The 16,947-nt window shown below is 42.1% G+C and overlaps 1 protein-coding gene across 7 annotated transcripts in view; it reads right to left on the reverse strand.

Moving 5' to 3' along the window:
• Positions 1-16,947, reverse strand: part of TRIM67 (tripartite motif containing 67) — a 60,224-nt gene that overhangs the window by 6,720 nt on the left and 36,557 nt on the right. For 5 of the 7 annotated variants that reach the window (XM_073338012.1, XM_073338010.1, XM_073338011.1 and 2 more), the window contains exons 7-9: positions 14,815-14,953; positions 12,990-13,293; positions 2,983-3,145 (exon numbers count right to left, since the gene is read on the reverse strand). In XM_073338012.1, coding sequence (XP_073194113.1) covers positions 2,983-3,145; positions 12,990-13,293; positions 14,815-14,953 — 606 coding nt within the window. Of the gene's footprint in view, positions 1-2,982; positions 3,146-10,593; positions 11,404-12,989; positions 13,294-14,814; positions 14,954-16,947 lie in introns of those variants that run through there. The other 2 variants (XM_073338013.1, XM_073338014.1) reach the window with 2 other exon arrangements.

Here is a 16,947-nt window from a genome sequence, read left to right on the forward strand (position 1 = left end):
TGCCTCTCGCAGAGGTGGATTAACTACGCTGACAGGAGAAGCTCTCCCGTCGGTGTAGTAGCGTGGTATCTTCACTAAAGCAATACAGTGGCGCAGCTGCACTGGTAAGCGTAGAGCTGCCCTGAGTCTAGCTGCCAGGTGTTTGTGACTCTTCCCAAGGCTAGCAACCATTTATCAGCCACCACTGAGCCAGCTGCTTCTTGTCAGCAGGAAGGGTGACCCCAGATGGAATGGGTGCCCAAGGGGTTATGAGGCAGGTGGAAAGTGGACTGGGGAGAGGGTCTCCTCAGGTATACAAAGCAGAGTCTTGTAGACCTTTCCCTGCGACCCTGTCAGTGTAGGACACAGAGGTTTTACAGGTCTCACCATAGCCTGACACCGCTGTCGTCTACCAGAGTTCTGACAATGGCATCCATCACTGTAGGATCTGAGCGCCTCCCAGGAGCTCTCACAAGCTTAAACTCACAAAAGGGTTCTAGCAGACTGGCTGGGGCACCTGGGCAATGGGGGGAATTGGACTGCAGCACTAGAACTGCCAGAAAGGCCCTAACAAGCCACGTAATGTCAGTGTCATTTTCCTAGTACCCTGTGTCTGTCTGGTCTATTTAGATTGTATCATCAGTGGGGGAAGAACTATGGGTTAGATTTTTAAAGGAATTTAGATGCCTAAAGACACAGATAGGTGCCTAGTGGGATTTTCATGTGGAAAATGGGAGTTAGGCACTTTTGAAAATACCAATAGGTGCCTATCTGCATCTTGAGGTGTCTCAGAACCTTTGAAAATCTGACCTGTGTCTTTCTGTGTTTTAGTATACCACCTAGTACACAGATGCATAGATTCCAAGGCCAGAAGGGACCATTGTGATCATTTAGCCCGATCTCCTGTATAACACAGGCCACAGAAGTTCCCCACAATAATTCCTGCTTGAACTAGATCATATCTTTAAAAAAAAATCCAGTGGAATCTCGATCTTGATTGGCATATTTGGGCACCATTAATAACAAATTATTAAAATGTTATTAATATAATAAGCAGCACATGCAGAGTCATTGTGATAGTTTGGAGTATTTTGAATTATTATTAATAAAGTCTGGGTGTCTAATCTCTTTGTTAACTTGATGTGACTGGCTGTAAATACCTACCTACTCTGCAACATGCCATACGGAGTTATTTCTGAAAGGCTGTGTAATTCTTAGAATTTTGTTTACCTTTATTACAGTTGTGCCTAGAGCCCCTATACAGAGATCAGGGCCCCACTGTACTGGGTGCTCTACTCCACTCCACTCACAGAACACCTGCTGGGTGCCTGAGTCCATATTTAGGCACTTAGAAAGTGACCCAATTTTCAAAAAAGCTGAGCACTGCAGCTCCGAATGGGAAATTCAACGCAGGCCCAGGGTGTAAAGCTGCTGCACAGACTCCAGAAGTTACTACTACCCCGTCTATGGGCTGGACTAGCAGCCACAGCCCCTCCATGCCAGTTGCGCAGGGTATTGGGGCCAATGGATTCACATCACCTGGATCTGCAGCCTCACCCCAGCCCCGCTCCAATGTAATCTTCCAAGCCTTCATATAGCCAGTTCAGAGATCTTTCCTGTGGCACGTAGGGCATGCACAAGAACTTCTGTACAGCCGGTGGACTCACAGAGTAGCTCCTCTGAAGGGAGTAAGTGATGTGGAGGGTCTTGCACTAGCTATTCCCACCACAGGTGAATTTCACCCTGTCTGAACAAACTGCAGTGCAGTCCAGGGCCCACCTGCTCACTACCAGTGGGAGGTCCAGTACACGGGGATCCTAGTGCACCCCATAGGAGGTGGCCACTGGGAAGAAGAAAAGGCTATTGCTCCTTTGTACAAGGGCCTTTGTGGAAGGGGGAGACACAAGGACTTCAGAGGGAACAGCCAAGAGAGGCTACCAGCTTCAAGGAACAACGCTGAACTGAGACACTGCTAATAAACAGATTATAAGAATACAGCTACCAGTCATTGACCTTTTTAACTTCAATTCCCAGACCACTATTAGTGCAACTTCTAAGTCCTTCCTTCCTTCAGTGAACAGTACCTAGTATAAATGTAGCTGTAATTGGGCCTGGACAGTGGGAGTTTATTGCTGTCATGCGACATCCCTTGAATGAAGGATTCTCTACCCTTGCAGAAAAAGAGGAACAAACTGGGGTTAAGCCAACATGCAGGCAACTCAAGTCAGAGGAAAGAGACTTATGGGGTGCAGCAGTCTCTACCCACACAGGTACCACGCTTGGTTATTGTGGATTCAGGCTGGTGTAACATGAACCCTCCAGCCTTTCAGGTGCTAAGGCACATATAGGATCTAATTCTCAGTTACATTAAGGCCCCATTCTAGGAGTACAAAGGAGCCTTAACTTGGGTTATCATAAATTACATTTACACCATTAATCCCAGAGAATATATAAGTGTTTCCAAATGTCATGAATTAAAGAGTGTGAATGAATTGCTTACTGGGTCTTCTCTTTCGAACTAGACATTCTTTGACCTACATTTTCTTAGCTTTATTTACCATCATGCTGCTGAAATTGTACTTACTCAGCAGTTAATTATCTCCAAACATAAGAGATCTAAGAGTATTTAGATATCAATACTTTTACTAGAGGCTGGCCTTAGAACATTGCTGCTTCCTGGATGGTGGAGCAGCAACAAAGCCATCCTGGGGTTGTGTGTGTGCGCGTGTACCTATTTATTATTTCTAAAGCATCATTTCCCTATATCTGGGATGTGACACAAAAAGGTTAAATCCAACTATTTTCTTTTAAAAAGTGGTACTAGCCCAGATATAGTCAGCAAACAAAACTAGACAAAGTGGGGGGAAAAAATCCATATTTACACCTAAGAACTGCATCTCAATCTCTTCTCTCTGGCAATCATGCAATAACTTTTGACAGGCAGTAGAATTTCTCCTTTGGTTGACATGCAGAACGAGTTAGACGGAACTGAAAAGGATTTACCTGTACATTTCGGTTGAGGCTTAATGCAGGCATGAAGACACCCTCCACATTTTCAAATGCTGGAGGTCCTTGCTGCTGCCCATTTATGTAAAAGGCCAGGCTGTGCTTGTTTAGGTCCAGGAGAACGCCCACAGTGGCACCTTTAGAAACACCCCCTTCTGTCCTAAGAAACAAAGTGACCATATTGTCCATCTTAGAGGAGGCAGATTGTTACATTCCAGCCTCTCTCTATTTCAGCCAGTCTTGGTGAAAGGAAAGTGGAGCAGCATGGTAAAATCAGTATTAGTTGGAGGACATCTGCAAAAGGCCTTTTCTCCATGTGTAGTTCCCATTTTCCACTAAATGCAGGCAGCCTTGAGAAATGAGGCCCCATAAGGTCATATCCACCCAGTGGGTACATTTTGGCACAGCTGTAAAAGCTCAAAGGGCTTGACAGAGAAAGGGCGAGTTCAATTAACAGGATAGAGCAAAGACGTTGGGGACGGAAAAGTTATGGTTTGAAACCAGTACTCTTCATACCTCACATTCTGGAGGGAATATGTTAATATTGATAAAGAACTGATCCTAAGAGCTTTCCATCAGCTTCATTGAAATCCACAGGATTGTTCACATAAGTAAAGGCTGCAGGAACTAGCCTAAATGTTAATGTGCATTTGAGGTCTCAGATAGGGCGGCACATTAAACTCTTTATAAGATAGACTGTAAGAACAGACAGTCGCTTATGACTGATGAAATCCCTTTTGCCTGAACCAAATACACAGCATTCATTCTATTTTAATTTGGTTATCACAGCTAGCAATTGGGATCTACTCTGCTCTAGTCAGAGGTGCTGAGTTTCTGATTTCTCCAGGGGTGCTGGACACCCACTCCACCCCAGGCCGTGCCCGCACTCCAGTCCTTCCCCCAAGGGCCCACCTGCACCCTACCTCTTCCCACCCCCACTCTGATTCTGAGTGTGCCCCATCCTCGCTCCTCCCTCTATCCCCCCCCAGCGCCTCCTGCATGCCACTGAACAGCTGATCACCGGTGGGCCAGAGGCGCTGGGGAGAAGTGGGAGGAGCTGATCAGCGGGGCTGCTGGCGGGTGAGCACCCACTATTTTTTTCCCCGTAGGTGCCTATGGCTCTAATTGCAGGGAAGGACGCAAAAATTATGTCCAAAAATAGCAGACACCTTAGGCTGCCCCCAGATTGGGGGTGGGGTGGGGTTTGTTTTGGTGGTGGTGGTGATAATCAGTTGTGTCAGGAGTAGCTGTTGAGAGCTACTGTAGCATCAGAGTCCTACCATGACGACAGATTCAGCCAACTCTTATACGCAAGAATAATCTGACATTCATGCACTTGTCCTTTAAGGACTAGGCTAGCTCAATACCATACTACTTGAAAGAGCACTGAGCTAGAAAACCACTAGATACGTGGATTGGCCCTAAGCACTGATGCTTTTAATGTCACTGGAATTGTGCAAGGGAATTATAGCCTGACGTGCGTGGATTCAGTGTTTATAATATTTTTTAAAATTTACAGCAGAAGAGAAAACAACTCCCCCACAATTCACAGTATAAACACAATTTTAATGTAATATTCATCAGAATGTCTAGTGATCAACAATAACATGCATGCCAACCAGAAAAAAACGATTAAGGCCAAATATGTGGAGCAGGGAATTGATATTATTGGTAATGGCTGTTTTAGTTTTAAGAAAAGGAGTACTTGTGGCACCTTAGAGACTAACAAATTTATTTGAACAAAGCTTTTGTGAGCTACAGCTCACTTCATCGGATGCATACAGTGGAAAATACAGTGGGGAGATTTATATACATAGGGAACATGAAACAATGGGTGTTACCATACACACTGTAACCAGAGTGATCACTTAAGGTGAGCTATTACCAGCAGGAGAGCTAGGGGGGTGGGGAGATTTATATACATAGGGAACATGAAACAATGGGTGTTACTATACACACTGTAACCAGAGTGATCACTTAAGGTGAGCTATTACCAGCAGGAGAGCTGGGGGTGGGGTGGGGAGATTTATATACATAGGGAACATGAAACAATGAGTGTTACCATACACACTGTAACCAGAGTGATCACTTAAGGTGGGCCATTTCCAGCAGTTGACAAGAACGTCTGAGGAACCGGGGGCGGGGGGGGGCAATAACATGGGGAAGTTTTACTTTGTGTAATGACCCATCCACTCCCAGTCTCTATTCAAGCCTAAGTTAATTGTATCCAGTTTGCAAATTAATTCCAATTCAGCAGTCTCTTGTTGGAGTCTGTTTTTGAAGTTTTTTTGAATTATTGCCACTTTTAGGCCTGTAATCGAGTGACCAGAGAGATTGAAGTGTTCTCCAACTGGTTTTTGAATGTTATAATTCTTGACGTCTGATTTGTGTCCATTTATTCTTTTACGTAGAGACTGTCCAGTTTGACCAATGTACATGGCAGAGGGGCATTGCTGGCACATGGTGGCATATATCACATATATCACATTGGTAGATGTGCAGGTGAACGAGCCTCTGATATTGTGGCTGATGTGATTAGGCCCTATGACTGGGAGTGGATGGGTCATTACACAAAGTAAAACTATTTCCCCATAAAAAGAAAAGGAGTACTTGTGGCACCTTAGAGACTAACAAATTTATTTGAGCATAAGCTTTCGTGAGCTACAGCTCACTTCATCGGAACTGTAGCTCATGAAAGCTTATGCTCAAATAAATATGTTAGTCTCTAAGGTGCCACAAGTACTCCTTTTCTTTTTGCGAATACAGACTAACACGGCTGCTACTCTGAAACCTGTTTTAGTTTTGTCCACCAGGTGGCACAAGGTGGTTTTCTTTAGATTAGACCAGTGATTTAAAACTTTTTTTCATTTGCGGACCCCTACAAAATTTCAACTGGAGGTGCAGAACCCTTTGGAAATCTTATATATATTCTGTGGCCCATCCTCGGTCCACGGACCACAGGTTGAAAACCATGGTTCTGTGGCAATGACAACCTTTCATGGACCCACTTAAGCACAGTGTGTGGACCCCCAGGAGTTCTCAGACCACAGGTTGAAAACCACATGATTAGACCATTGCGTGGCTCATCCCAGCTCCCCATGAACTCAAAAAGAGTTTTCCTACTGACTTCAGTGGAAATAGGATTGTATCCTATATTGGGCTGATAATGAGAATATGGCAGATTCTTTCCCCAATGAAATCTCTTTAGACAATACCAGTATTCCACTCAAAACTTATGAGTTGGGTCCCCCACCTAATCATGAGATCTGTTTTAAAAAACCCCACAAGATGATAACTCTGGGATTCTTTTTTTTGCCTCCCAGTGTAATAGTCACTTGGGATTGTGTTTTCAAGATTTGCTCTATAACTGTAAGGGCTAGGAACCTAATTTTTTTTAAAATGAAAGATGAGATTCTCATAACCTAATTACATGAATCCAGGATCTGGGACTTAAAAAAAAAACAAACACACACCCCAAATATCACAAGATTCATGATAAAAATGGCAAGAACTGGCAATACTGAGATAACAGAGATATTTTTCTGATGGACTTTATTTTTTCCCCTCTTAGTACCTGAGTTGATTACAAATTTTGTCCTGCTTTACATGCTGCAGCATACAGCTGAGTTTTTAAATATACTTTTTCATCTTTTAAAATGTCACTTAGCAGAAACATTGATCCTCTCCAAAAGCAGAAATTTAAGCTTCACCCTTTTTGATGGTATTATGCTCCTACCTATCTAAGAAGTTAGTTAATTCTCTGAAGCTAATGAATTGTGTGGTAAACCAGTGGTTCTCAACCAAGGGTCTGGGGTCCTCTGGGGTGCCACGAGCAGGTTTCAGGGGGGCTGCCAACAAGGGCCAGCATTAGACTTGCTGGGGCCCAGGCCAGAAAGCTGAAGCCCCACCGCATGGGGCTGAAGCCCAGGCCCTGTGCCCCTCTACCTTGGGCTGAAGCCTGAGCAACTTAGCTTCACAGAGCCCCCTATAGTGTGGGGCCATGGGCAGCTGCCCGGCTTGCTACCCACTAACACTAGTCCTGGCTTTTATATGCAGAAAAACAGTTGCTGGGGCACTGGTGGGCCATGGTGTTTTTATAGCATGCTGGGGTGGTCTCAGAAAGAAAAAGGCTAAGAACCCTTGTGCTAAACAATGACACAGAGCCATAGGTCCCTGCCCCTCCACAGGCTGAGGGTATGAGAGCCCAGCAAAGCCCTGCTTGCAGGCTGGAACCGAGGACTGCTGCCTCTGCAATAGTGTTCCCCCAGCCCATACCTGAACAGAAACCCCTCCCTGAGATCTATCATATGGAAAGGGGCAGAGTTGGAGGTATACCCACTTTCCAGCATCATCCTCCCACCAAACCCACAGGTCTCGAGCAGGTAAGTTACTAATACTCTGTCAGCATTAACCACTTCCTCACTGTAATTTGGAACAATTTCTCTAGGGGTGTTACGGGGCAAAGGCAGAGAGGGGATTCTCTAACACCGTGGCTGAGGGCTGCAGGAAAGAGGGAGCCACTGCAAAGGCAAAGGGTCTCAGTGCAGATTGCCCTGTGTTTCTGATGGTTCCCACAAAAGCTACACACCTCTTGGTGGTCCACTGCTTTTGGGACCAATCTCCCAGTCACTCTAATGATGGGGAACGGTGGGAAAGTGAAAGTTGCATGGACAAACTTTACCAAGGCATTTCCTGACTTCTAAGTGCTTTATTTTGCAGTTTTAACATTTAGTTTTTTTCTGATTGAATGCTTTGCATATAACTTAGAAACCAATTGGCTGAACAGACTTTGAACTCATGTAATTATGGTCTTAAATAATACACACCACAGAACTACCATGCCTTTTCATTAATCAGATCACCATGCCACATCCAAAATATTTCTTGTTAAGCAGCATCCACATACAAAACACAGTTACATAGGTTCTCCCATCGGCATAGTTAATCCACTTCCCCAAGAGGTGGTACCTAGTTTAACTACACCAGGGGTTAGGTCGTCTTAAGTACATCGCTCAGTGGTGTGGCTTTTTCACATCCCTGAGTGACATAGCTGGGCTGATCTAATTTTCGAGAAGACCAGCTAATAATTCTAGTGTAATTCCTTTTTATAACTTCATACTTGTTTTAAATATTATATATAAGATAATGCATGTTACATTTTATGTGAAGCCACTTAGTGTCTTAACAATCTGCATGACCACTTAAACGGAAACAACAGCAATTTGTTATAATACTTTAGGCAGTTAAATAAATATTTACTGGATAAGAATCTTTCTTTGTAGAGATATCCACCAATTTTTCAGTATTTCCATATAAGTCCCAATTCCGCCACCCTTACTCACATTGACTCTGGTCCTGTTGGATTATTTCATCACATGTGTAAAGTTAAGTATCTGTATGAGCGTTTGCAGATTTAGGACCACTGAGTAGTACCTTACTCCATGAGAAACCCCAGAAGGCACTACTGCTTGTGAGTAAAGATGGAGGAATCTGGCCCTCCATGAATAATGCTGTTGTCTCTCAATAGAGCCTGCCACTTTAGAATATTTCCCAGCAGGGGATTGACCAAATTGATGATGCAAAATAGGTCTGAAAGAATTGGCTATATCATTAGAAAATGGCAAAAAGTTTCAAAGTTCCTGTAACACAGGTCCTAACATTTTAAAAACACCTTTTAGTTAATGTAAATATTGGTTTAACAACTAAGTTGATATTTGTCTTATAAACCTACCCTACAATAATTTGAATACCTTCTGATTTCTAATGGCAAGGCTGATTCCTTTCACTCCTACTTTGCTTCTTCAACAGCCTGACAAAAGCCCATTGAAATCAATGAAGAGACTCCTACTGATTTCTGTCCCAAGTTCTCAAGGTGCGGCTTTTCCCATCTGATGGTTAATTATTCATTTTTAGGATGTTCCAGACACAAACTCTTCTTAGTGATTTTTTTCTTCTTCTTTGCGATTTGTTGCAGTGGTTGGGATTTTATATACATTGCAATGTATACATTCCTCGCCAGAGAACAGCTCCACTACCATGAACTCCAGTGGCTCTAGACAAGGGACACATTGCACACCTGGTGTGTCTGTGCACCTATTCCCAGCAGTTAACAAATGTGAATTGATACTTGCTAGCCTAAGTTTTTTGTGCCTCTTTTTCTGCACTTCTTTTGCTTCATGAAAGACTGATTCCCTGCGCTGCTACGGCTACTAACATTAATCAGCCATCTTCTGATGTTTTTTTAAAAAAATTTTTAGGGCCCAGTTATGCAAGATGCTGAATCAATGAGAGCTGAGGGTGCTGCCAACTTGCAAAAGGAATTTAGCAATTTCCATGATTAGGACTTTTGACTATGTTTATTTTCAGACTCACACATTCCTATAAAATTTGTGAAAGCTGAAACAATTGGTCTCTAGATATCTATAATTATAGTGGCCCCCATAGCATCTGCAACCCTCATAGGCTTTAATAGATTTGTTAAATATATGATCACTCAGAGGTATATTTCTATTTCCACTGGGGAGTGATAGTTAAGCAGATTCTACTGTTTTTAAAAGACTGTTGAAACTAGTGGGTTAACCAAGTGACCTAACTGGTTGCCGTGGTTAAAAATATAATGCCTAGCACTAATACCATTAAAGCGCGTGTACGTTAAAAAAATGTGCACTCCACAGTTATGCTTCACTCTAGTGAATAATCCATCAGTCTGTCCCTTTTTAAGCTATCCCTGTAACAGCTGGCAATTCACCATCCATGGAAGCGGTTTTGTTCTCCCGTTTAGGCAGAGTGATCAGAAAGCCAAAATGTGTCTACTGTTTGCTGTCCATGGAGAAAAAGCTTTTGCTAAGCTCTTGAGCGGCCAAGCAATACAGAGTGCTTGCCCGTAACAACACTCCAAGGCTGTTACTCTGAAATCTGACTCCAAGGCTTGAATCCATTAAATAGGTTTCTAGGACAGTGTCACACAGACTATTTGCCAGCATTTTTTCAGAAAGCATCAGCTATTTCATGGACCACTAATTTATTTACTGCTTAAAATTACTTCTGCCCTAAATCCAAAGGCACTAAAGGGACAGAGACAAATATCTTTTCATATAATTTATCACATTTTGTTATTTTATTCTATGTTGGTTTAGGGCCTGAGCCAAAACCCACTGAAGTCAATGGAAAAATTTCCACCGACTTCAGTACACTTTGGCTCAGCCCTTAAATTCTTTTGCCAATCTATAATGGCCCAGAAGCCAAGATGGCTTTTTAAAAAATACTTCTTTGTTGTTGTCATGCATGTCGTTTGTGATGTTGCCTATAACATGGTGATGGCTGCATTATAAATTAGAACAGAGACAAATATACAGATTTCAGAGTAGCAGCCGTGTTAGTCTGTATTCACAAAAAGAAAAGGAGTACTTGTAGCACCTTAGAGACTAACCAATTTATTTGAGCATAAGCTTTCGTGAGCTACAGCTCACTTCACTGAATGCATCCGATGAAGTGAGCTGTAACTCATGAAAGCTTATGCTCAAATAAATTGGTTAGTCTCTAAGGTGCCACAAGTACTCCTTTTCTTTTTGTAAATATACAGACGATATTCACAAAAGAAATGGTCAAGAATTGTTTGACAAATCACTTTGTTGGAAAATGATGATTCATCAAAACTGAAACTTTTTGCAGGAACATATCTGTTTCAACAAAACTTTCTCAGGTCGTGGATAGAACACCTGGGATGTGAGAGACCCAGGCTCAAGTCCCTGCTTCACCTGATTTGTCTCAGGAATTGAATCTACGTCTTCCACATCCCGGGTGAGCACCCTAACCACTGGGCCACTGGCTATTCTTGGAGGAGGAGGGGGTCCTCTGACCCCCAATTCTTTTTTTAAATGTCTAGTATTCATTCCAATGGGTAACAAAACCAAATGTTGAAAATTCAAAAATTTTCACAGAAAAATAAAAATAAAAATCTAACTCTTGTTTTCTGGCCAGCCCTAATCCACTGTTTTGGGAACAGGGTTTGCTGGATAACTTTGCAGCAGTTTTGCTAGGTCATGTTCTGGCAGTGGCCTTCGCTTTAAAAAATTTTCAGCAACTGTGGTATATTTTAAAACATAAATACATATTAGAATATACAGTACGTGCTACAGGAGATATAGAAACCAACTTTAAGGTAATGTGACTATGAGGTAAATATCCCTTTAATATCTAAAAAAAAGGGAACATTATAAACAAGCCTTTTCAAGATCATTGCAAGACTCTCTTCATTATTGGTTTTAAGGAACAAATATTCAAGATAGTGGGGTAAGGAGGGGCAGTGTGGTCCAGAAAATAGGATACCGAACCAGATTCTATTCCTGGTTCTGCCATAGACCTGCTATGTGACCTTGGGTAAGTCACATAATCTCTCTGTGTATCCATTTCCCATACCTGTAAAATAGGGTTAATAATACTTAGGTAAGCTTTTCAAAAGCAACAAAGTGCCATAGACGCCGCCTACATCCCATTGACACCTTTTGGCACCCCCGATTGACTTTCATGACCCCCATATGGGTCATGACCCACTCGTTGAGAAACACTGGTATAGATAGAATGGCCCAAATTCACTCCACTACATGCTGTTGTAATATTGTGGGAATAATATGTCAGTTCAGAGAAGAAGGTCCTGGCTGTGTAGTTAGAATATAAAGTTAGAAATCAAAGATGTGGGCAACCAAATAAAAATCATCAGAAGACTCAAAATAAGCAGAAGAAGCAGAAGAAGAAGATGATTACTTTTCTTAGTCTTACAAATGTTATAACTAAATAAAATTCTCGATAATACTTACTCCTGCCTTGAATGCAGGGGACTGGACTAGAAGACCTCTCGAGGTCCCTTCCAGTCCTTCAATTCTATGGTTCTACAAAAAACAGCATTATCCAATGATTCAATCAAGTCAAACATCATGACATGAATGGCGAACCCTAATCATGCCACTTGGTTAGAAATATTTCTTGTGACCCATGACTGAGCAGTCGTGTCTGCAATTTACCCTAACAACACTTACATGAACCATCATAGCATTCCTGAGAGTTACCTGATACTCCTAGACCCAAATTCAACCCTCATGTAAAACTCTACTGACTGCAATTGTAAATCTTTTAATTATTATTATTTGGTTGCTCACACTTTTGATTACTAACTCTATTCCAACTACACAACATTCTTCCCAGCCATGCCTCCATTTCTGAAGGCACATATTATTTCCAGAAATTACAGTATTGTGATAGGTTTCAGAGTAACAGCTGTGTTAGTCTGTATTCGCAAAAAGAAAAGGAGTACTTGTGGCACCTTAGAGACTAACCAATTTATTTGAGCATGAGCTTTCGTGAGCTACAGCTCACTTCATCGGATGCAATATCAATATTGTGATATTGGCTGTTACACGCTGGCTGATGCTGGGAAAATCTTCCTGATAAAACCAGGGTGCAGAATACATAAATGCCGATCTCCACAGTGGTAGGAAGGGGAGTTAAGTATTTCAGCCTTAGCCTGTCTCCAGCCCCCAACTGCCCAATTCCCAGATAAGGACCCCCAAATTTTCTCCACTTTGTGCCTTCAGTCCTAGCAAGCTTCCATTACAACCACTAGTCTTCCTACTGAAGAAGACTGACATGCTTTGCAAAGAATCCCATTCAATACCTCTGTTTAATACGGCAGATTGGTCACTCTTCATCAGTGTAAGGCATTCCCTCCTCTGTCCTTGTCCTCAAATCACCCCTGGGCATAGCCTATCACTAGGTTTAATCAGCTTTCAGTACTGACAGTAAATATCTTCATTTTGAACAAATTGTTATTGGTGCTAGTGTTTGCCTAATTGCTATACTGCCCTGGGACCACAAAGAATCCTAGGGAATGGAATGAAATCACCTTTCCCACTGCTTCAATGAAAAGGAATGCATAATCTTTAAACTGTGTCGTACTTAAAGGGAGGGAAAAAATAAAGCCACGAGAAAAGTCCATGATCAGAGCTTACCGACTTGTATGAGAATTGCAATGCATGAACCAGCTGCGGTTGTTGTCAACATACATGGCCCATGCCTTGTCGTCCTTTCCTAGCATCATGTCCTTGATCACATTAATTCTGGCAATTCCAAAAGCCGGATCTGGATGGTTATCATAACGATCCACATGTAGTTCCCAGTAATGTACACCCTTGGAGAAGGCCGCCGTGCCCAGAACAACACGATCGTCGTAACTACTACAAGTGGCAGTCTGGTTGTCATTCGATAGGACTATGTCCCGATGGGCTGAAGAGGGGTCGAAGGTAAACCAGGCCACTGTGCAGGAAGAATAAAGGCAGCTTAATAGCAGGAAAGGATGCAATAAAATTTAACTGTGCTTTATTTTAAGTAAGTTTCTTCCCTCCTAAATTCCCACCATACTTTCAAGTGGAGAAGATATTCTTTCCTTGTTATGCTAGACTACAGCACTATGCACTGTTTCACCTCAGAGATGATTGCATTTAAGTCGGGGAGAAAATAAGAATGCTTTATGTCATTTACATAATCAGTAAAATTTGCAATGCATTTTTCCAATCTGTTTGGATTAAAGGTGCTATATAACTGTAAACCAGGCAATGTGTTTTGTCCTATCTGGGCCTGCCTTTCAGGATGTAAGCTCCCTGGAGAAGAGAGTATCTCTGCTTGGGTCAGGTACATTCTTGAGCAAATTACTGCTGCACAAATAAGAGAGAAAAATAATTTGGCTCTGGACTTCCCCAAAGTCTGGGGCTGTTCAGATATGGGATTTGGTTCAGGCCTGTGTCTACTGGAATTACTATTTCATTGTGTGTCCAAGTTCATCACAACTGGGTTTCACTCACTTATTTTAAAAAATTCTTTACACCTAAATATTTTATTCTGCCATATTTTGAAAACACTATATAAATACGGAGCACGATTATGGTATTTGCTTCAGGATTAATTTACAGTATTTTTAATCAAGATTAACTTCTTGTGGTGCCCATATGGATGTCAAGTGTAATTACACGGAAACACAGCATGAATTACCACCCAGGTCTTATCAAACACTCTTGTGAAATTAGTATCAGTAGTTAAGAAAACACTGAAACACCAAAGACACAGAGAGAGAGGTGGAGACAAGGAGTGACATATAGATATTCACAGTGTGTGGTGTAAATGACTACGTACTCTAGAGCAAACACCATTTTAATTAAACCCAAAGCTTCGACAGGCAAATGCACTTGTATCATTTGAAACCTGGAGAGCTGCCAATAACTAAAACATGCCAAAAGTCTAAAGAGCTGGATTTTATTTTTCTTTTATCATTTTTGAGTATTTGGGGCAGGGGAAAGTGCTGGATTGGCAACCTCAGAGACTGCAGGCTTGATTTTCAATGAGGGCACAACATAGCTGCACAAGTACTTTCCCAGCACTAAATCCTGTGCATGTACCCAACTGATCCTAACGCTGTGTGCAAGTGTTAGACTCCACAAATGTGCACACACATACTACTGCTGGAAAGTATGCACATGTACACTCATCAAGGCCAAGGTCTGCTAAAGGGGATCTTATATCTTCTATTTAGCCACAGAAGGAGCAGCAGGAGTGTGGGCATCCCCATCCTGCCCCACTAACCTACATCAGTCCTGACCTGGAGTCACAGCATAGAGGGCTGAGAGCAAAGCTCAGTCTATAGGCACGTTCAGTCCTGGGGCCCCTTTCTGAAGGTTATCAAAACTCATAATGCCAAGTATATTGGTGGATGTGATGGAACGTGAATACCTGGCCGCTAGAAACTGGGGCTCTTTATTTTTTAATGATCTAAAACAAACTCACCGTCAGATGTCTGTAAAACAACTGTCTTGCTATAAGGGCCAACTCCTGATGAATTAAAAGCTTTGACTCTTGCATTGTAGGTACTGTTGAAATGAAGGCCATCAATTGTGCATAGGGTCTCCTTGCCAACATACACTTCCTGAGCATTCAAAAAGACAGGAACATAGCTCACCACCTTCTTCCCAACACAGGGTCTCACAGTCAGACTTTTAAACATAAGCTACAAGTAAATATTGTTCAATGTTTAGGGGAATTTAGAATTTACATTATTATAGTAGGGATACTTACGTCCAGTGAGGCTCAACGTGGAGAAGTCAAGAAAGAAAGGTGAAGGCAGCAAGAGTGAGACAAAGATTAAAAAGGGAAGTCTAAAATGTATAGTTTTGTTATTTCAAGAGGGCTGTCTCAATCCTCCTATGGGTACTGTTAATATACAGCAATGTAGTTTTGGAACCTAGATCCAAACCATGAATACAGAGTCTGAAGAGGCTTATTTCTGAAGATAAAAAGAACTTTGTATGTATCATTTGGGTATACAACAACTAAGGGGGTGGAGGGAATGTGATAAATGGCTGCAAGAATCTGACTGGTGCAAACACCAAGCAGGATGAGTCGTCATTTGGGCACAAAGGGGATGGCCAGGAGTAATGGCATGAAATTATGAAAGAGAAAAATCTAAGCAAAATATAAGTGAGATCTGTCAGGCAATGGAAGAGTCTATAGGGATGAGGAAGAAACCACATTTTTAATTGGAGACTAGATAAAGCATTAGATAATCTCCAATAGGTGAAATTCTTTAATTTTTTGTTTTATTTTTTGGAAATTTTGCATTATTTCATGTCATCCAGCCCCAGGAAAAGTGGAAGCCCTGGGGTGGGATGGGGTCCGGCTTAGGGGGCAGTAATGGAGAATGAGCCTGCCCCACACTCACCCCTCAGTGGTAGTTCTTGTCCCGTAGGGCTGGACCTGGCTCCAGGTGTTGTGACCTGTCCCATGGGATCGCAGCACTGCTCAGCCTTGACCCAGCAGCACCCCCATCATCATGATGGAGGGGTGGCTGGGCCAAACATGAGCAGCACTGCAACCCTGTAGGCCAGGTCGCGATGCCCGGAGCAGGCCCAGACCTGTGGGACAGGCAATCCCACTTTTCCTTTTATAACTTTTTATACTATCTTTTTTGTTTTATTTCGTGTTATTTCACATTTGCAAAAAACGCGGGGCTCTAGAAATAATCCTGCATTGGCAGGACGATGGAATACATGACTTCTGGAACATTCCACATCCAATGTCTATGATACTGTGAACTACTTAGATTTATAGTAGCTAATGCCCTAACACAGAGCTTATGGCCCAGATTCAGCGCAGCACTTGTGCCCCAATTCTGTAAAGCACTTAAGAACCTGAGTAGTCCCACTGAAGTCAGCGAGCCTTAAGTATACATTTAAGTTCACTGCTGAATAGAGAAGGGATTACTTGTGCTTTCAGTAACACGATAAAAAGTCTAAGGCCTTGACTTCTCCTCCAGTCTTTTGATCAGAGACACAAAGGTTATTGTGAAGTGGTTTATTGAGCCCCATATTATAAAATACATTTTGTGCGAGCTAGATTGTGATTTTTGGACAATTCTTGCTTTCTTGTATGTTTTCACCATTGTTCACCGACTGTTTGTGCTCATTCAGAGTATGGCACTTTGCAGTGATATGAACTAAAGCTTCTTGTTAAATCCACAGGCCAGATGCGGATAAAGTCTTGGGGGAAATCCAGTTGGTATTATTGATTTAGACATCAAATATCACATACAAAATGTAGGCATATTTTTATTGGAATGGCCTTTCCTGAGAAGCAGGCACTTTGTTTTAAAACAGCTAAAGTAGATGATATTTATATCACAGCAGTGCAGGCAATATTATCCTTTTAGAGGCATGTCAAAAATTGGGATCTTTCTTGTTATATTCTAAATCCACAACTTTGAAATTTTGGGATTCACAAAATCAATCAGAAAGATAGATCTGAATGTGTCCCTGCTTTGGGTATAAGTAAAGGCTGTACTGACCTGAGATCTTATAAATTATTTATACTGGGGATGACATTTGTTTTTAGTTATTTAGATTTAAATGCTAATTTTAAACATGC

The sequence above is a fragment of the Lepidochelys kempii genome, chromosome 3 (genome assembly GCF_965140265.1).
Source record: "Lepidochelys kempii isolate rLepKem1 chromosome 3, rLepKem1.hap2, whole genome shotgun sequence".
Classification (NCBI taxonomy): domain Eukaryota; kingdom Metazoa; phylum Chordata; order Testudines; family Cheloniidae; genus Lepidochelys; species Lepidochelys kempii.